Source organism: Electrophorus electricus, chromosome 2 (assembly GCF_041902795.1).
Source record: "Electrophorus electricus isolate QZ-2024a chromosome 2, ASM4190279v1, whole genome shotgun sequence".
Classification (NCBI taxonomy): Eukaryota; Metazoa; Chordata; class Actinopteri; order Gymnotiformes; family Gymnotidae; genus Electrophorus; species Electrophorus electricus.
Window position 1 is genome coordinate 33,757,597 of NC_137498.1, and position 21,638 is coordinate 33,779,234.

At 37.1% G+C, this 21,638-nt stretch overlaps 2 protein-coding genes across 4 annotated transcripts in view; both read right to left on the bottom strand.

Annotated features, from left to right (window-relative positions):
• Window positions 1–274: 274 nt before the first annotated feature.
• cap2 (cyclase associated actin cytoskeleton regulatory protein 2) lies at window positions 275–18,149 on the bottom strand. 2 transcript variants are annotated; one of them, XM_027025455.3, is made up of 13 exons: window positions 17,995–18,149; window positions 14,622–14,760; window positions 14,113–14,213; window positions 12,035–12,112; window positions 8,450–8,593; window positions 6,075–6,160; window positions 5,801–5,906; window positions 3,602–3,767; window positions 2,970–3,139; window positions 2,497–2,620; window positions 2,296–2,378; window positions 1,999–2,142; window positions 275–1,813 (listed from the first exon to the last, which is right to left on the bottom strand). In XM_027025455.3, the coding sequence occupies exons 2-13, from the start codon at window positions 14,749–14,751 to the stop codon at window positions 1,730–1,732; spliced, it is 1,416 nt and encodes a 471-aa protein (XP_026881256.2). In that variant the 5' UTR covers window positions 14,752–14,760; window positions 17,995–18,149; the 3' UTR covers window positions 275–1,729. The 2 variants fall into 2 exon arrangements, with proteins under 2 accessions (XP_026881256.2, XP_081556151.1); XM_081700025.1 differs by lacking the exon at window positions 8,450–8,593 and having other exon boundaries at window positions 17,995–18,139.
• Window positions 18,150–20,237: 2,088 nt separating this feature from the next.
• Window positions 20,238–21,638, bottom strand: part of rbm24a (RNA binding motif protein 24a) — a 9,204-nt gene continuing 7,803 nt past the window's right edge. For both annotated transcript variants that reach the window (XM_027025448.3, XM_035529113.2), the window contains exon 4: window positions 20,238–21,638. This exon is cut by the window's right edge and continues 1,416 nt beyond it. The gene's annotated coding sequence lies outside the window, so the exon portion shown is untranslated.

The window sequence follows — 21,638 nt, forward strand, 5'->3', positions numbered from 1 at the left end:
AAAATACATCTCACTCATGTATTTTTAGCAGGGCCAAAACAGAAAAATTTAAATGTTTCTATGTACCTTTTAGTGTCCCGTGTGAAGTCAACTGGCAATATTACCAATCATGACTCTTAAAATGTATAAATAATAGAATTTGTAAATATCCCCATATTAAAGTATATTATGTAATATTTGAAGTTACATTTTAGGTGTCCTCTAGCATACATGCTAGTAATAAAGTGGGTTTACACAAAGTGTAGTTCATAAAGAAACACATTAAAATGACCTGTTAATTTAAATTATTTAATGCAAGCAATGTCCATATACACAACAATGTCTTCAAGGTATTTGCTGTTTTTGAGCCAGAATTATGTGATTTAATAACTACTGAAATTATCTAATTCATCAGTGACAATTTCATAAAAAGCTGAAATGGGCAAATGCATTGCCCCAAAAGAAGTGCAGCAGCAAAGCAGTGAAGTCTTTACATGTAGTGAAGTACTTTACTTGTACGACTAGTGTAAAATATACTTTCTTCCTGTGAAATACTAGTTGTTAAGCTGTATGTAAGCTGTTAACAGAGAGGTTAATAAAATATGTTAAAAATATTTAGGCTTAATTCATGTTTCTGAACTGCAGTTAGTGTTCTTGTCTATAACAGATTTATGAGTAAGTACATTTAGGGTATGTACATTTGTATTTGAAACCTGGGCAGAAACTTTCTACACTTCAGTAATTAATGTTTCAAACTATTACATGATTGTTTAAAGTACCAATGATGTCATCAAAATAAGGTATTAGACAAATGATGGTCAAATACAATCCATTAAATTTAAGATGGCATTTCCCCTGCTACAGGAGTTCTCAAATGTTGACATGAGTCTTTAAATTATGCAATAACAAAGATTATCTATGAGGAACTGTATCCTTTTACAGACTGGTGTGGGACTTTGTTTCAAGTTCATTGGGCTCTGTTATAATAATGTCAACTAGGGACTCTTAATGTTCACAATAAATGTCATGCTTTAATGTAATGTATTCGTAACTCCTAGGAATACTGAATTTCTAAAATTCTCTCACACAGCAAGATAGACTCCTCGCAATACAGAAGTCATCATCAGGTTAACTGCAGAGTGACTAAATTGTGCACATGATTATGAACCTTCTTCAACCTCAGAGTTCTCACTTTTTTCTCCAATATAAATATTGTGTGAATTACAAATTAGTTCAATTAAATTAAAGTCCATATACAGACAATATTTAATGGTATTCACATTCACAATTACTGTTAAAAGTGGTATTAGTATTTCTTCTTATTACTAGGGTTGTTGGGTTTTTTTTTCATTCTAAACTTATCTGAAAGAATGTTGACTTTTAGTGTAGATAGCCATAATTAACTATACAGATAAAAAGATTTAATCCTATCTAAGAACCTAAATCCAATTAGATAACTTCAGAAAAACACTGATGCATGTAAAAAATTTGATTACAAGTTAACATTAGTCGTCTAAACTACACAACTATCTTAATGTAAGTGTCTGCCTGTCTTTTAGGTATTGTCTGAATATGTATAATAATATGGATCACTTCCATAAACCCAGAGTAGTTAAATTTAACCTTAGTTAAACTCCACTGAAAAGGATTTTCAGTGTTGTATCCTCGTTGAGTGAGTTATTTGATTCAGTGTTTGGAGTGTGGCTGACACTACTGACAGAGATGATGTGGAGTGTTATGACACTGTCGATCAACCAGCAATCTCTGTGGGCTCCGTCACTAGCTTGGACCCATCCCAAACTGTCTTAAACTGCTCCGGAACTGGAAACTCTTTCTGTTGATACAGAGCATGAAATACTGCTATTACAATTTGCTAATGTCAACAAATTAGAAATAATAATTTGGTTGGTGCCAGGTGTTTCATAACATTGCATTGAGATATTCCAGTAGGACCTTACTCTTTTAGAACAGTGTATATATTTCACACATATAGATGCACATTAATGTGAGTTTACTCACATATTCATCATCTCCTTGAGGGACCAGGATGTTCATTTCAGAACTCTTGGCACTGACAATCTCACAGTCCAGAGACTCCTTACTAAGGTAGACATGGCAGCCCTCTGTCTTATTAATTGAAATGGTGGGCACCTTCCCCAGAACCTAAGAGAATGACAATTAGATAATTTCTGTTCTTAATGGTCTTACCACATAGGTGTGTGTGCACCATATTATAGATCTTTACTGTGAGGTTAAGGTTTGCTGAGGCTTACAGCATCATCTAGAATGTTTGTGGCTAGCCTGATCTATCCTGACCTGAAGCTGAATGTCTCTGGAGTTGATGACTTCGAGGATACCAACCACATTATGAAACACAAGCCCAAGCTTCTTGCAGTTATCTGGACACAAAGAAAGATTTAACACTCAAAAGAACAACAATGTGAAGCATCTGTCAGAGGATAATAAGCAACGCACCGATCAATGTGAACGTAACTGATCAATAACAACTTCACTCACCCACTATAATGGAGTTGACTTTGCCTTTGATCTGAAGTGTGGAGTTGGTGCAACTGAACACGTATACCACCTGTCTGAGCTCTGTTTCTTCTATCAGCAGAGTGTGAGCCTGTTCCTGATGTTCCTGAAGGACATACACGCGCAAACACACACACACACACACACACACACACACACACACACACACACACACACACGCAACAATTTCCTAAATTTAGGACCCTCCCTTAACACAAGGATGTTTGGAATAATCACTGGATTTTGAAATCCTGTAGAACTATTATTCTGACAATACATTCTTAACTAATTTACTAATTGTACAGTGTTTGTATCTAGTGACTTTATTACAATCTATTTGTTTTCGGCTTTCCTAATCTCATCCAGCTCTCCAACATGTTGATGTCAACTAGCACTAAGAGTCGAACAGTCTAAGTGAAGAGAGGTAAATGAAGAGGATGAAGAGGTAAACTCACCACCCTCCACTTCTTCCCTTCCAGTTCCAGAATAGGAGAATGCTTTTTGACTGGTGTGGGTGTGGAGCCAGGAACTTTGTCTTTTGATGTAGAGGTGTGGTGTACCCCACCCTGAGAGCGGAGAGCAGGGTTTTTATGGGTCTTCTGCTCATCAGACACATGCTTTAATCCTTAAAAAAATGAATCAGTTCAATTAAAAGTTATTTTGTACTGTTATCTGTCCTTTAAGTGTTTGGGTTCAGGCTTATAACCATCCATTTCCTTCACCCTGCCATGGGTTCAGAAGGGAATGAGTTGAGAAGTATAAGCTGAACAGTAAGAATTTCAAGTACTTTAAATGACAATTTTGTTGTAGAACATTTAGATGCATGACATTTACATAAACAACAATGACTTGTATGTAGAATGTACAAATCATTCCAAGTACCTTAGACTGACAATGGCATTGTTAATCACTTAGCTTGAGCCATTTCATAAAGCATCATAAGATAAATAACCAGTCCATTTAAATATTGAATCATATATTTGGCTCAATTACTTAAAATGTAGAACAGAAATGCCTTGTACATATAAACAACGTTGACCACATTGTTGTGTAAACATTACAGATAACACACTGCTTTCCTGCCTACCTTTAGTGACTGCCTCCCCCTGGTTGAGCTGAGCGAACAGAGCTGAGCGCTGAGCAACACTGTTGTCTCCCTTGGTCTGCTCATCTGGGAATACAGGTGGAGGCGGAGGAGGAGGGCATGGACCAGCAGATGGAGCCGTGAACAGCGATGGAGGTGCTATAGGACCCTGTTCACAACAGTGGAATCACCTAATGGGGAAAACTGATGGAGACTGATGGAGTTTTTGTTTTTCATTGTTCTTTCATGAGTGATCACAGTTCAGTTGGACAACAGAAAGTGGGCTCAGTCTAAAACACTAAGGTATAAGCATCAGACGCAAAACTGATGGCAAAACTGCAGTACACTAACTCACCAGTAGGAGGAGTATTAGGCAGCGCTTTGAATCATATTAACAAGCGTGAGACTTTACACCATGTAATGCTACAATCCTTACTTAAATGTATATACTTGGTATATACTATATCTCTATTCCCCTATCATCACCCTAACCTTTGAAAAAGTTGCAGCCAATCTTGAAAAATCATTTCTTTTAACAAACATTAATTGAAAATATTTGATTCGCAATAAAGTTATCTAGAATTGAATGAAAAGTAGGCACACAATTTCATATATCCTCTAGCTCTATTTAAAGTACAGTACAGAGCAAGAGGTATTTTGTTGTGTTTATATTACTGATTTTTTTCTTTAGAGAAGTAATTAAGTATGTAACAGCATTGTTCTATTTGACTGATAACACTGATAACATTTATACCAACAGACATTAGAATTTCCATTATTTGTCAAAAAGTTACTCAAAATTGATCTATATTTTTTCAGATTTTTTTGCCCATTATATTATGTTATATAAGCTGAACAGGCTCACAGAGGTTACACAGCTTTTGTACTGATAGCCATTGAACCACTAAGCCTGGAACAGGCTGGAATGTGGGGCAGTTTGTTACCATGTTAAGTAGGCACACTCACACTTTTTTCATGTGTCAGCACAGCTGCCATTGACAGTTGCACACAATCCTCTCTTTAACGTTTAGACCACAACAACTGCTACATACACACGGCTTTTCTTTTCCAACATAAACAAACTCACACCCTCCTGTCACTCCAGACACTTTGCTAAAGTCTAGGTTCAGCATGGGTTCAGAAGTAGACCCTTAGCCTATGACCCCAAAAGGTTAATACAAAAAGAGCAGTTGTAAGGTGACAAGATGCAGTGTTTAAATCCTTAATGAGAAATACACAACATGGTGGACGTATAGAACAGGGTTTTAGAAGTTTGTGTTAACAAAACATGGTGTGAAGATATACAATAGATTGGGATATCATCATGGAGGGTAAGTGTTGAATATATGAGAGGAGAGTTTATATTACACACTGTGTGTGTGAGCAGGTGGGTGATCTGAACACACTAGGCTTTTGTTGGGGGTATTTCTTTGGTAAGACCCTTTTTTTTTCAAAGGGACCCTGAGAGCCACCTGTCTATGGCACACACTCCCTCACACTCTAACCCTTCGCAGCAAGAGGGACAGCTGACACACAGCCACAGAGAGCTCTCAGGTTTCTGTCTGCCTCTTACACACACACACACACACACACACACACACATCCTTCACATCTCATCAGGGAGTGCTACTGACAAGACAAAGTCTAATATGGCTTCTGTATAAAACCTAACTGGCAGAGGTTGGTTACCATAAAAGTGGTCTGATCTGCCTGAATCTGTTTTTTAGGCTTATCATGAGTTAATGAATTTACCTAATGAACTACTAAAGCAGACCCATCTTATGGGTCTTTTATCTGCAAATAGTTAAGAAAAACAGAGTTGAAAGAGAATAAGGCAGAGAAATTAATACCCAGGGCAGCTTTTTGGAGAGATACCTATAAGCAGATTTCTGTCACGGCTCAGTGCTCTCTGAGCTAGCCACTGAATGACTCTTTCATGCATTTCTAGGTTGTCCACTGATCTTCATTTGAAACACCACAAAGTAAAAAGATTATGATACCACACTACAAAGTAAAGATATGATGCCAATCACTATCATTCCTATGCCAGTTATAGATTTTATTTTAAGCATTTACTGTGTTAACTCCATCTGATGGAAAAAGGCAAGAGACAGCATTCTCTATTCAATCACCATTATCAAAATGGGCAAATGTCTGTATGAGAACACTGTAGGTGAGTGTGAGAGTGTATGGCTTACTCACAGTCTTGCTCCAGACCAGTCCAGTGGTGTGATGCTGTTTTATAAAGGCCTGCAGTTCTGTCCAGATACTCAGGTAGGAATGCACCCACTCTGCATGGCATGGGTCACTACACCAAGGGACACACATATATTCCATCTGCAAAATAACTAGAAAGACTTTTTGTTTGGTTGTTTTTTTTTTTACTGTATGTTTTTATTGGGGTAAATAAATATGTGAGGTAATATTTGTAGCTAATGTTGCTTTTGAATGAACCACATTGCTGGTGTGTCTTCACATGTCTTTGTAGTCTTTCAGAACTCTGTTGGTGTAGAACATGGCAGCATCATTCAGCTCCTTCACATAGGGCCCTGGTTTCTGACTCTTAAACAAGAGAAAGAGACAAAAAGGGAATGATGACAGGGAATGACATCATTGTTGCAGGCTTCAATTGTTGAAAAAAGCTAGCGCAAACTGAGATAATCAGATATGTACTTAAAGATCGATAATATCTGTCCCAGTCCCAGACACAAGCAAGCATAAATATTAAGGTTAAGTGTAAAACCTTTACATCTTACATGCGGGTTAATGTAAACCAACATTATGAGTGCCTAAGAGGTTTTGAGTGGGTGTGACAACATCTTCAAGGGAAAGGATAGAGTATTGGAGAGGAGCACTGCTACACATGTACTTGACAAAGTCCAGGACACACATACACAGTAAATCATTCAAGAGGATTAGCTGAAATAAAATACTCAGAATAGGAGTCTACAAACATTATGACAAGTCAGTGTATTATTTGAAAAATATGCCTAATCTAAATATTGATCATCATCGCCTTCGAACTGATAGTATGAACCTCGTCGTGGTGGAGGTGGGGTGGGGGTCTTTAAGTAAATATAAGCCTTATAAGGAAAAGAGTTCATTTGATTAATCATCAGATTTTTAAAAAAAAGTAATTGCCCATTACCCTTTCTAAAACTGTAGCCATGGAAAGGATCATAACTGCAATTTTATCAAATAAGTCAGAAGTTTCACCAAAGTCAAAGAATTTTTTATTTTTGCGTAGTTTCTTAAATCCTTAGAAAGCGACATAAAGGCTCGAAGCTCCCAGAATCCAGTATCTTCATAGCAGTTAGGTTAAGAGGGTTCTAGTGAAGACTTCAGAGAATGATGTCTGCATGCACAGGAGAGGATCACACAGCGGGGTGCTCATGCATTGCAGGACTTGGGCGGTCATGCTGCTGCTATTTTATGGAAGGTTAGCTGGCAGAGTAGATAGTTCATTAGCTAAGTAAGATTGTTGAATTGTACCAAAGCAATTTTTCATCATGTTTATTGGCCGAGACATTGAATTTAACACTTTTGGATCTATGCAGTAGGCATTATAGTAAATGGACTGGAGTAAGTGACTATTGTATTTCAAATGAATTAATTAAATAAATGAATGAACAAATATACTTTTATATTAGGGAATCACATTTTGCACACTGGGGAACTAATAAACACTGTTCTGAGAAATCTAGCTACTCTTCAAAAACCGTTTCTGCTTTCACACAAATGTTGAGGCCCAGTGAGCGCACTTAAAAGGTAAAGTAAGTAGCAAATGGAAAATTACTTAGTTTTACCTGGTTTATATTTTTCATGGATGTAAACCAAACTGTTTTGTGTTTGCCATTCTTATAACCAGTGTGCCATCTACCATTTTTTTGTGACCACTTAGCATTGCTACACCAACTTGGTCAAAAAATGTTTAATGACTCTCCTGTTGAAAAACTAATGTTCCACACACTTTTTGATACTTGAAAAGTGTCATGGATACCTTTTAAAGTAATGAGAAATTAATTTTTTATTTATATATTTGTTTTTGCACTTCAGAATTTTTTTTTAAAAACCCAGAATGTAAATGCACTAAATTGGGTTCAGCTTTGACAGATATTATAGTATGCCAATTAAGCTATAAAAATGTTTATATTAGTCATAAAAAAAATCAATTAGTTGTTAATTTTAAGAGACCTTCTCTTTTGTATATTTACTATATATACACACACACAAGTATTTTTTATCCAATTAATTGATGGCAGAAAAATTTATTACTAAAATAATCTTTAGCTGCAACCCTAATGTACACAGTCATTGTGTCAACAAAATTCAGGGAAATTTGCTTTTTGCCATCTATTTTTAATGTAAAAAAGATCAAGTCATATATTTATTAATAACAGTCCCAGTATCCAGTTGATTTGACTAATATACCCAATTTATCCAGCATCCATAACCAGCTTTCCCTTGAAACATATTTCAGTATATAATAAAGGTTTTGTGTTCACGGCCACTATAAAAAATAAATATTCAAATACTCTTGAAAGGCCTACCAACAACAGGTGTCTGTGATAAGGTTCACAGATGAACCTGGTTTTAATATTAAGCCATTTCCAAAGAGTTTCAGTAGCTGTATCAAGTATGTGTGAATACATGCACAGTATTTAGAAGTCAAAGGTTAATTCTGAATGAAGGTAGAATAGTTTTGGAGACAATGTATCATTTGATTAGACAGCTGCACTGCTACTGAGCAGATGGCTTATCTTCAGGATTTTGGAGTTTTTAGAAGCATAATTTGAGGAATTGTGTATGAACAAGCACAGTTTTAAGCACACGGGCCCTGCCCAAACTCACCACTGCCACCCAGCCTAGTGCAGGAATGCTCTCACTGACGGCAGACAGGTGGTTAAACAGATGGCTGCTACGGTTCTTCTCTCTAAAGTTCTGGATCTCCTCAATATGCTCTGAAATGGGTCTGAGAAGGTCTGCCAGCTCTGTCTGATGAGAGGTCACACAGATAACCAGAACTATCAAAGGTCAAAGGTATCACTGATATGCAAGATTAGTTTTGGTTAGGATTGTCTCTATACAGTTTCTGCTGCTAAAACCTAACCCTAAAAAATCATGTATGCAATTTCTATAATAGTATACTGCAAACAGTATTCTAAAAACAATTTGCTGTATCAAACACAATGCAGTGTATGTACTATTGAACTGCATGAAGGAAAGGGCCATTTGGTCTTGAATGAGCATCCAGGGACCACGTTTGTTCCAGGGAATCATCCAGAGGACCCCACCTCCCTCCTGTCCAGCATACCAGGCTCAGACAGGGAGATCCCACAAGCCTTGTAAGGCCCTTTGTGCTCCCAGTGTTTAGAGTTTACCTTAGTGTAACAGGGAGGAAGGGAACACACTGTTTCCTTTCTGAAACAACAGTGTTCTTTCTGACACTTGCATTGGACCTGTATGTACACCATTTTTAAAATCAAATGTTACATATTCAGTGGATTTATTCATTGGATTTTATATTCCAAACTTAGTGTAAGGATAAACTAGGGTAAAAACTATGCTAAAAATACTGTCCTCATTTTAAGTCCTATTAGCTGGACCTACCCAAGTTAGACAAATATAAGCAACATGATCACTAGTCAGTTATTACATCTACTTAATCATTTCCTATGAAAGCCAAAGAGAGTATCAGTCTGAACATTTATGCACAGGTGTAACTGAATATGTTGCAATATGAATCTAGCATGAATAAACAAGTCAGGGGTGTGCAACAGACCAAATAAATTACTTACTTCACATGCGTATGTGTGCCTGAGATAGCGATAACTTTTTTTTTCTCTCTGACATGTGTTTTCATATGTTCAAATAAAGGTCTTTATGAACAGGTCTTTTCATGTTCCACATGGAGATTGCCCCAAGTGTAAATAACGAAGAATGCAAATAAAGTCATTTCAGATCGGCACTGCCCAGAATACATCATAACACGCACACAAGAACCTTAATACACGTGGAGCCTTAACAAACCAACATATCCTTAGAAAAGATCTCACCAGTTGCAATAATTCCTGACTGAGTAACCAGTTTGTACCTGCTCCTGCATCAGTTTGGACTTCCCCTCCCATATCACTCTCAGGTTAGGGGAGAAAGACAGAAATAGACTGCCTATCTCTGGGCTGTGAATGATGCTAGAGCAGAAGTTAAGCTTTCCTTTTGTAGACCATGAATGAACAAGGCAAGAAATTCAGATTTTCAAGGCGTAAGTAACAGGAGATTACTTTGGTGTTTCACATGTGTGTGACTGCATCTGCTCCACAGTTAATGTGATTAACTGACCTTAATACTCTTTGTCCATTAAAACCCCCTTTTTTCTTTAGTCTGCTCACATATTCTGTAAGTAACTTTGAGCAAGAATAAATGCACCATTGTTAAAGAATCTCCAAAAATCTATGATTTCTACAGTCACTAACAGTCACTAAATTAAGATGACCTTAATGTCAACCTAAGACTGGACTCTTTGACAGGGGATTCTGGTTAAAGTTGCATCAGTTCTATTAGGAAGCCTGAGGGAATTACAGAGAGTAACAGCTGTGTTCTCTACACCGCAGGCCACACAAACTCTCCTCAGCGTCTACCAACAGACTTGTCATTTGACCAAGGCCACAGGCACACAGCAACTCAAATATAGAACATGACCATAAAAAGCCACAGAATGCAACCTCAGCCCCACATACAAACACCAAGACAGCCAGAGAGAGAGAAAGAGAGAGAGGGAGAGAGAGAGAGAGAAAGAGAAGCCCAACATTTACAGCTTACTAATATTATTGTTCATGCTCTGAACACAAAAGTTTGTGTGGGTGAAGATGTACTATAAACATACATATGAATAAGGGGTAGGGGTGGGTGTGTGCGTGTGTGCATGTGTGTGTGTGTGGGGGGGGGGGGGGTGTGCACAAGCACATGCATTTGTGCAGGGTTTCAAGAGGGTACAACTGAGTCCTCTAGGGCTTCAAAATGCGCTACTCGAAAGAGCCACTGGTCTTTTCTGGCTGTATCTAATTCAGCCATTAGAAGTATTTTTCCATTCTGATTTGTGGGAATCCTTTTGAAGAATTGACCCAAGCTCTCATATAACATTCAGTGTCAACAATTGTGGCACTGACTCTTTCTTATGACACAGCAACTTTACAAGAATTCAGCACAAATTTAAGTACAAAGCTTATAGCAGGCCTATGTGTATGCCCTCTGCAGCTCACTTAGTGAGTGGTGTGTGTAACATTTTAAAATTATTTAACAGTTTGTATTAAGTGTGACTAACTCTTGTTATAATGTGTACTTTCAAGGATTTACCTCCCAGCTGTCAATGGTTCAAGACTCAAGATTCAACAGCTTTATTGTCAGTCACTTATACTGAACATTTACATTTGAAAAATGGCGTTATATATACAATGGTTCCTTTGCTAATCTTTTGAATATATTTGTATATAGTCATCTACTGAACATTAGCTTTGGGTTTGTTTGTTGTGGAGGGCCATATAATTTAAGGTTCTGGGTGGGCTTAGTAGGCTGGGGCTTTTAATGAAACTAAATAAATTCTAATTTAACACTAACTTGCTGAGAAATATTTTCTCCATTTCAGAAAACTGCTGCTCTGCCCTGGAGCACACCTCAACAGCCCTGTTTGTTTATTAGATAACTTAATTCCTGCATGCTCGGGGTTAATCACTTCCTGTTTGGGAAACAGGAAAGACAAGCCATATCCAATGGAACAACATCAGGCTGGACTCCAGACCTCATCCTGAGGTCGCTGCATGAACCACTTGCAATGAGTTGTAGTGGTGTTTTGGGTTTTTTTTAACAGTGGAGGTTATCTCCATATCCACTTAGAGCCCAGCATTGCGTGGCCAAATAATCTCAGAACTACGCTGAGAAGAGGAAGAGCTGCAAACCAAGGCAAACCTCCTGAATTTTTCTATGGACACCTTTGCCTTTAGTGTCAGTACACAGAAAACCATGTTCTATAATATACAGGAACACATCATTAATAATCAATATCTTAGAGGTCAACCATATTCAGTAATGTGCAGGACCAACAAGGCACCAAAGTTTTGATTGGAAATAAGTGTGCAAGATAGCTTCTCATTTACTGTGACCAGTTATCTCAAAAGATCTTAACTGACCATTAGGTTCAAAAGACAGTGAGACAAGGACTTTTAAAGCCACCAATACAATTCTCACATAGTTCTAGATAAACAAATTTAAACATTAAACAAGATGATCTGCTGCGAAAATCCTTACATGATTTGCCTCAAACATTGTGGATACCAAATACATCCTTGCTGATAAACTAAGCAAATTTGATTATTTGCCAAACTATGTTTAATTTAAGTGAGTGTGGTGAAACCCACACAGATAGGTACTCTTAAACTTTACCTGTGCGGGCTCCTGGTGTGCGCTTGCCATTTTGAGGAAGGTCCGCTGCACCTGCAAGGCGTTTTGTACCATCTCTGCCTGTTGATTGCAAGCAAACCCAAACAAACATCATATTCAAATACCTAAACACAGCCACAAGTCCTGGTGGAGGTAGATCTACAAATTAATGGTATAGTATCATCCGTAAGGCAGAATTTGGCAGAGGTGTGCTAAACCAAACACAAACCTGTAAATCAAAACTATGCATTATATTATCTGGCTTTCCAGTAAATAAATTATTGCAATTATAATAACACAATAAACACCTTTCTGTGTATATTCAAAAACCTCTCCTTAGAGGTACATCTGTAGGGTTATGTATTATATATTAAGCAAGGTGACAAGTCTTAGTTCTGCACCACACACACACACACACACACACACACACACACACACACACACACACACACACACACACACACACACACACACACACTAAAACACACACAAACACTCTCACTCTGGGTCAGGTCCAAGGGAGGCATACCCTGCATTTTGGAAAAAAAAACTCCTGCCACAGATCAGTGGAGACGAGAGGCCTGTTTTACCATAAAAGGAGCAGACTATATGGGGTAAAGCGATTCTCCCACCCCTCAGCAGTGATGAGGAAGTTACGGTAGTTGCCTTTCACAGCAAAGGCACCAGTGTCTAGCAATTCCCACACTTCCACATTGAAAAGACGAGTTTCTAAACAACCTCCAGGTAAGAACTGAAAACTGAAAACTGAAACCTTATTGGCTTTTAAAACTTTAAAAATACATGTATGAGGAAAAAAAACATGGTACTGGTCCTTACTTGAAAGAGATCAAATAAATTGTCTAATTACAGAAAAAGAACAATAAACAAATAAAATAGTGAGAATATCATTGCATTTACATTACATGTAAATGTAAATGCAATATCAGGCAAAAACACATGAGATTAGACTGCAGTTAAATGTTTATGTTAGAAGTAGGTGAACAGATACAGAAAAAAGAGAAATACAATGGGGTACTAGATTAATAATACAAGTATTTTCCAAGTATTTTAACATATATTAACATATATAGACATTTCATTTTCAATAATACAAATATGGCAGTTTCTAATGCCTATTGTCCATATGTACCCATCTTCCTCCATAGTGCCAAAGCATCCACAAACAGTCAGTATCTCAGTCCTTTTCATTTGTACTTAGACCAATGAGGAAATGTTTCCTTTATTCACTGTTTTATCTTCTTTAATCTTTCATTTTATTTTTTTAGATTAACTTTAGTCTGTTTTAACTTTCTTTTAACAAATTGTATTTGTAATGTTGAATTTTTAGACCTTTCTGAGATAATAGAGCTTTGGATGTACTAAGCTATATTATACTTCCATAATTGATGTGAAGCACTTTGAATTGCCGCTGTGTATGAAAAGGACTATACAAATAAACTTACCTTACCTTGCTTTGCCAATAAACGACCAATAACAAACAACTGGTAGAGACTTTAAGTGTCCACTGAGTGCCCCTCAAAAGTGTGACAACTCTTTTACCCAACTTCAATTCAAAACAGAGCTACCAACAGCCAGCAACTTGATTTCCCTTTCCTGTTGTCATATGACAAATTACTCCAATGGTGTGTTCTGAGGTCATGATCTACCAGTAAATGTGCGAAGAAACTGTTAGTGATTATGCAGGAGTGCTGTCACTATGTTTCATGTGATTAATTATGGGGTTTATTCTAGAGATCCCTTGCATTCAAAAGAACTTAAAGTTTTGAGGTAAGACTTACCTCAGGGGATGTCCATTACAGTGTACATTTAACATGTAATTGTTTCGGACTTTTAACATAAATTGAAACCTTCATATGAATTAGTAAAATTAAAATAAATTTTATAATATAAATAAATGATAACAAATAAAATGAAATGAATAAATTAAGAGATAATATATGTTTTTGATTTCTTGGCAGTATGTTTTTTTGTGAAGTAGTACATTTAGTATGTATTTATGCTGGGGAGAAAATTCTCTCTCTCTCACATACATATACCTACACACAAGGTACTATACATACATGCTTTGCCACATCGCCTCCAATAGTCCGGCTGTTCTTCATGTATTCACACACAGGGCCTCTCAGTAAATGGTCAAATGCTTCCATACACTGGGACACACCTTGAGATTGAAGACAACACTTATTACAGTGAAGGAAAATACCACAACAAAGCCATCCAGGTCATAGGTTTTACAAAGTGATACAGCAGCATTAGGCATTAGGCATTAGCTGGATGTTTTTTTTTTCTCAAAATGATTCTGTTTGTAAGAAAGGGACAAAGTTAGTGGTTGTTTTATAATCATAATTTGTTCACTAAACAATTAAATATTACTAAATGCTGTTTGTAAGACAATGTTTGTTTTTCATAGGCATAGGCATAGAATGCCTCATAATAAATCATATTAGCATGAGTGCATAAAATCTTCAATGTCATCAAATGTAACATTTTTAAATACTGCATGATTTGCAGTGAACAGAGAAAACAGAAACAGTGTGGTAGATCCAAGTCCGCTGAGCCATTATGATACCGTTGAGTCCATTGATGTCACCATTGGTCATATTCCCAGAGCTGCCTTGAAGATTGGCTGAAACCACCTCAAGGCGAATCACAGCCTGTTCCAGTCGCTCAACTAGTGCTTCCATGAGTGAAGCCTGCATAAGTGAAGACTGAAAAAAGGTGGAATTGAAGAAGTTATTTATTACTCTTCACAGAAACATACTTTCTCCAACTATGTTCATAATGCCAACCTTAACTCTTAACCATTTAAACTCTAAATAAAACTATTCAAAAACCTAATAACAATGATAAAATATTAAGAAAATAAGCAAACATGCGAAGCTGTCCGAAATTATGTGGTGTCTAATGTGCATGTTAACAAAAACACAGCCAGGCACATGGCTAAGGTACTCAACCTGTAATCAGAAGGTTGCCAGTTCAATCCCCACCGTTGCCACTGTTATACCCCTGAGCAAAGCCCCAAATTGCTCAAGTTGTATTCAATCATAATCGTAAGATGCTTTAGATAAAAAAGTGTCAACTAAATGCCATAAAGGTAAATTTAGTCCTATTAACTAACATTACTTAAAAGGGATACATTACATAGGTTTTTAAATATATTTTGATGTGCCTTTACATTTTTAATCTTTCCAACATCATACACAAATATGCACACACAAGTTTAATTTTCACTGCCCCACTATACATGCTACTAGTGAACATTTGAATAAATACATTTTGATAAAATAAACACGCACATGTATACACACACAGAGTCTACAAGTGGAAAGCGCTCACTGGCAGCCTTCCCTATTGTCACACCTTCACACCTTCACCTTCAGTGCCCATCTACTACAAAATTCAATTACAAATAAAAAAGGGGATACCACATGAGCTTGATAGGATACAAACTACAGAACAGCACTTACTATGTGCTACCCTGTATGGCACTTTGATCTAATTTGAAGCCTTTTTGTTTAACTCATACTTTTTTTTTTTACTTTGTAAATGACTCCAGCTACCAAATCAGTATTTAAGACCAAGAAAAGGTCCACTAAAAAGTGCAGCTGGATATACTGAAAAATTGGAAAATTAAAAGAGAAAAGCACCAGTATAAATGCTTACCCCCACAAATGACAAAGAGAGAGGTATGTTTCTTTCTTGAAAGAAACAACATTGACTGCACTCTCTCTCTCTCTCTCTCTCTCTCTCTCTCTCTCTCTCTATATATATATATATATATATATATATATATAATTGAAATATTTGCTTTTCTATTACTGAAGTTACAGAATATGAAAATGTACAAATGGTTCAATTAACATAAAATGTTCACCAAGTGTTTTAATATACTGCATTTCCACAATTTTCCATATTGTGTAACCCTACAGTACATTACCCTGATCTCTTTTGGTTAGGAAAGAAATGGAATCTAGTCACCCAATCTGGAGCAAGTAAGTGAAGATGACCTCATCTGCCAAACCATCTGTTTGATTAAAATCTCACATGACACTGGGACAGCGGTGAGATTGTCACTGCCCTAACTTCTTATCTGTTGTCTCTCTGGGCAATCTTGTCTATTTCAATCAAATCAAATACATGATTATATTAGAAGTAATTTGATTTGCTATTAAACTAGCCAATGGCTAATTGTGGGTCAAGTTTGAAAACACAGATTTTGCAATTCCATCCTAAATCACCAATGCAATGAATCTGTAATAGACAAGGAAGCAAGAATGAACTGAAACCCATCCATGAACAATATCCAGCATCTCTGGTCCAGTAAAGGATGAGGAATAGCACCCTGTGAGTTCTTCTTGGCCACCGCCAGTGACAACACAGTCTCCAGCTCAGCTATATGGCATAAGTAAATACAGAGACCTTCACCTAAAGTCCAACAGGTAACCAGCTTTCACATTCTCTGTATAAAATATAAAAAATATACATAGCTCACGTTAGAGTTTCTACTTTATCTGCTACATGTGTTCTTAAAAATGCAGCTTTCTAACAGCCTCTTTCGCTTGCACCCTTTCCCTCTCTCTCTCTCTGAGATTTGTCAGCAGTAATTAAAAGTGGCCTTGTGTGGAAATACACACGTCATCGTGTAATCTCTCTGGAGAATTCTCCCTGACATGGCAAATGCCTGACTTAGGCCTCAGTGGTTATTTCAGCGGTAGCAGGACCCCTCAGCACCTCAGTCCCACAAGTCCAGAGCATGAGGCCCAAAGCATTGTAACCCCAGACAGTGATGGATGCACCACTCATTGCGTGATCTAAGCTGAGTAAACTCTAGAGCTGAGACTCATCATGAGCTAAGCTGTCCTAAAGCTATGACACTAGAAAACTGCATGCATGGAACACAATGGATTTGTTTTCATATAATGCCTGTCCCAGTAGTCAGTGAGTCTAATGTCTTGCTTCTTGCTGCCAATTCATCATTTAGGAATACATACAAAAAGGGCATATGAAGACTGTATGAAAAGCTCAGCATGGTTCCATCAGTCTGACATATTTGCATTTTTCTTTCATTCTGTCAGCTTTCAGTGCAAGTTTTTAATGAATTCACTGAGATGAATTTGTGATGTTTTTGTATCACTTCTTGGGCTAATTATCAAAAGTCATTTTACATATTAAACGGAAAAAAGAAGAAATCAGTTACATGTTTTATTAGGGTAACAAAACACCTGCGTTAAAATGCCATTTAAAATGATTATGTGAACGTTTTGAGTGCAGAGACACACTTTGAAACATTTGACGAAAGTAAGGCCTGTTTTAAGGCCTGTCAAGTACACTATACTCCACAGACACCCACACAAAGCAAAATAAAGCATCAAAGACCTTCACACTACACAGTTTTAAGTTCCTAGGACAGAGAGGCACCTTATCGACTGTACCCTGATTACCATCTGAACAATGTGTTTCTGAGACATACTTTTGGCATACATCCAAAATATGTATAAAAAAACGTGTAAACAATATTAATTACTAAGAAAAAATAACGTGGTAACATTTAGGCCGTGAAATTCACCCCAAAAAATTAGCACCGGACACTAGCTAGTAACCTATCTGATAAAAAGCCTTGACACACCTCTTAAACGAAAACGCAAATGGCAGCTCCTTTAGTTAGGGAAAAGGCAAGGTAACCTCTAACAACAAAAGGCTATTGAACACAAATATTATTGTTGTTCAAACCTTTGTTGTTGGTTATATTACTGTCAAAACGGCCAACGTGAACGTCTCGAAAGACAATAAACGCACGTTTCCAATGCACCAAGCTCGCGCGTGCCTCCCGCCTCCTTCAGCTCAAACGAATCTCTCGCGTCTCGACTCTCCTGTCCAGTCAGAGCAAAATGTTGTTTATTTTTAAATACTTATTATAAAGTAAATTGATGTAATAACTTTACCTTCGACTGAAGTGCGCCTTTTATCTTCACGTTTTCCTTTAAATAAGCTGTTTCTGAAGCTCCTATTCAAGCCGGGTCCTTGCTTGCGTTTCTGCTCTCAACCTCCCTGTCCCCCAATTGAGCAGCGGTCCACGCTCTTCCGGGACTTCCAAATAAAGCAACATAGTGAATACGAGAAAACGTCGATGAAAATGCTCGGATGTTTTTCTTCGAAAAGGCAGATTACTTTTTCGGACTGGGACTCTGGACTGTTGTGCACGGCAAATATGTTAAATGATTCACAATTTCTTACACAAATTAGTCTCCTTAATTACTGATACGTTCGCAAACACATAAAATATACATATAGATATGTACAATGTGTACAAATAAACGTACAAACATAACATTATTTTCAGTAAAAAGCCAAATGGAGTAATCTATTTAATGGTTATTCACATTTGGAATTCGTCTTTGGCATTCTAACTGTTCAATCCTGTAGCTGAATTCTAAGTAAACATGAAGGATGAAAAAAACAAAAAAAAAAACAAGAATTTGTTGAGTACCATCTTTTTCCAGCAATCTTGTTTCATTACTCTATGACTTCAAGAATGTGTACATGGTGACATAAGGCAGAAAGACTCCGTCTCTGCTGTGTAACAGTGCTACAGTTATGGCCATGTGTTAGGTTACATGGTGAACAGAAATAGAATGTGACAAAAAGTGGTGGCACAAGGAGCAGCACATATTTCTTATTGATTAGAGAGGCCGTGAATTATTAAAACAGCTCTGATAGGCCTCTATTTTATGATACCCTGTTGGGAGGTGCATAGGTGTTAAAATGAATCATGTTTAAGCACACATGAGAAAAGACTTATACCTCATGGCTAATTTCTTGCGTGAACTTCATAGGTAATCAATGGTCACTTCTCCAGCATGGTTTTTCCTTAGTAGCTGTGAATCTCCAATAACAGGGTCAACATAGTGGGCCTGACAGCAGAATAAATGTTGTTGGTAGAAAACATTACCTTACATTATGTATTGATGCAGAAGGTGATCAAGAGAGTTGTCCAATGAAAGAGGTCAAATAGATTTTCCCTTTTTGAAAGGCAAAGTAACCAACCTTCAATTTAAAACAGAACAACACATTACATTAAATCCTTCTAGAACTGGGTAGCATCCATCCATAGAAATTCAGTTTTATCCCTGAGCTCTCAAAGAAGAGTGAACAAGGTCATGAATGAAGCTCTGTGTTCGAGCTTAGCAGGCAGAGAGGAGACAAAGCTGTGCTGCGTCTTTTGTTTGTGGTCCATCAGCCACTTTCATCACATCTCCACTGGTCATATGAACATAGCTGTTGCCCAACATAGAAATACTGACTGCTTTTCATTGTTTGTCATAGCAGTGGAACAGCTCTGTGATACTCCAGCCCAAATGAACCATTTGTGCTTGTTACATAGTAACAAGTGGAAGTAATAGTGGAAGACAATTTACATTTACCTGACACTTTTATCCAAAGCGACTTACAATTATGAGTGAGTACAACTTGAGCAATTGAGGGTTAAGGGCCTTGCTCAAGGGCCCAACAGTGGCGGTGCTGGGGCTTGAACCAGCAACCTTCTGATTACAAATCAAGTACCTTAACCACTGAGCTACCACTGACAACAATAAAAACTGGGCATGAAGGGATGGTTTTTAATGTTAGACTTAAGTACTTTTGCCGGACCAGCTGCATAATCCCTGCTGAGTTAAACCATGGTTCAGTCATTTAATTTTCACAGACAATAGACAATCATAAACAATTTCAAAAGCTGACAATACACCTTAAGACTTATACAGTTCATCAGAATTCAAAGTATGCTCAAATCCCTTGCTAACCTGAAGAGGGAGCTTATTCAAAATAGGCAAGGCAGTTATGAGCCACATTAATTCAAAATTAGCATCCTTATTACTGTGCTTTGAAATTTGTTCCAAAAGATGGAAAGGCCAAAGTAGACAATATGAAAACTATATATCTATAAGCAATATCAGGTTTTCAGGGGTCATGCTATATACTCAGAGGTATTTTCCAAAAAGTGGACAGAAAGCCATTCTACAATTTTGTGAAGAAATAAGTTCACTTTAATCCATCTCCAAAATAAATATCTTCAGATAAGATGAAAGAATCAAATCAGTGACCCATAAAATAAATTATCATTTTGTGAAAAAATATATTTGAAATGTTTTAATTGTATGTATAAAGACCACAGCAAAAACACAGTGGATCAGGTTGAAATACAGAACCTTTTTATTTGCTTTTATTTGCATTTGGAGTAAATGGTATTGAAAATTTGAAATAAGGTTTAAATAGGTTTTACCAATAGGCCCTTTATTTACGTTAAATAGTAAATAACACCTTTCATGCCCATATCCAGTGACAATGAAAATCTTTAAAAGTTTTTGGGGTTTTTTCCGGTTATTCTTTATCGGACTTTCCCTTGTAAGAAATAGTTCAAGTATAAAAATTCCCAACAGTGTAAAATAGCCCATTTGATGTATATTAAAAGCAGCTGAAGCACAGCTATTCAACCTTGACAAGTACTATACATTCTAGTATATGATGCAGCAGGGTCCTTAGTGTTTGCCTATTTTTTCTTTAAATTTTGACAGTCCTAGATGACAAGAGAGCTTTCCTGCAAACAGGCCTGCATTTAAACAAACATTGTACAATAGACATTAATCTAGCCAATATTTAATTTAAATAAACATTGTACAATAGGCATTAACCTAGCCAATATTTAATTTAAATAAATATTGTAAAATAGGCTTTAAACTAGCCAATATTTAATGTGATGCCCTAAAATTCAAAATCAAAACTCAAAGGAGAAAAAAAAAAAAAAAAAAAAAAAAAAAAAAAAAAAAAAAGAATTGTACAGTGCACATACAGAATTGCATCTTAAATAAGTCCTATGTCAACATTTTTGGTTGAGTATGTTAAAGATACTACAACAAAATCTATTCAATAACTTATAATATGCCATGAGATGAAAACATATTAATACAGTACCGCCACTAAGTCTTTGTCCTTAGAGCGCAACATAACTCTCCAAATAAATATCTTAAATAGTAGATCTTTTTTTTTCTTTAAATAGCATTACAACTGTAAGGCACACAAAAGAACCCTCATACTTGTATTCAAACCCTCAGCTTTAGTGCTGCTTTCTAATAAAAAGGTGGTACATTAGTTCTGAGAGAACGGAGATTAGAGTCATCTCTCACTAGGAAAGACATGCTGGTGCAGAGACATTATTCAGCATGAGCACAGAAAGAACAGAGATCTTTATCATCAGTGTGGACTGGTGGATAGATGATTGGTTCATTGGTACAGACTGAAAAGCCTGCACGTGTATCTCTCTCTTCCCCCTGCCCCCCACCTTTCTGTAGCTCCATGGCCCATTCCAGAGAGGAGCTATGCAGGAGAGCAGTCCCGTGAGTGCGGGATAGGGTGGGAGTGATCGTAGAGAGTATGTGTGTGTTTAAGCCTCCAGGCCCTCTCTAGGACATAGGTGGATCTGCTGACAGGGCTGGAGGGGACCTGTTCCCAAGAGGACCCAGGGATTAAAATGTGACATCTCCAAAAACAAGCACAAGTGATCCGTTCTTTCCAGAGCAATCTCTGTATGCAC

Excerpts from the sequence above, each read along its gene's own strand:
- cap2 (XM_027025455.3), bottom strand. The coding sequence starts at position 14,751 with ATGCAGGCTTCACTCATGGAAGCACTAGTTGAGCGACTGGAACAGGCT. Across the intron at positions 5,907-6,074 it reads CTGAAAGACTACAAAGACAT|TGACCCATGCCATGCAGAGT; the intron begins GTGAAGACACAC and ends CCCTTGGTGTAG. Across the intron at positions 3,768-5,800 it reads GACTGGTCTGGAGCAAGACT|GGTCCTATAGCACCTCCATC; the intron begins GTGAGTAAGCCA and ends TGTTGTGAACAG.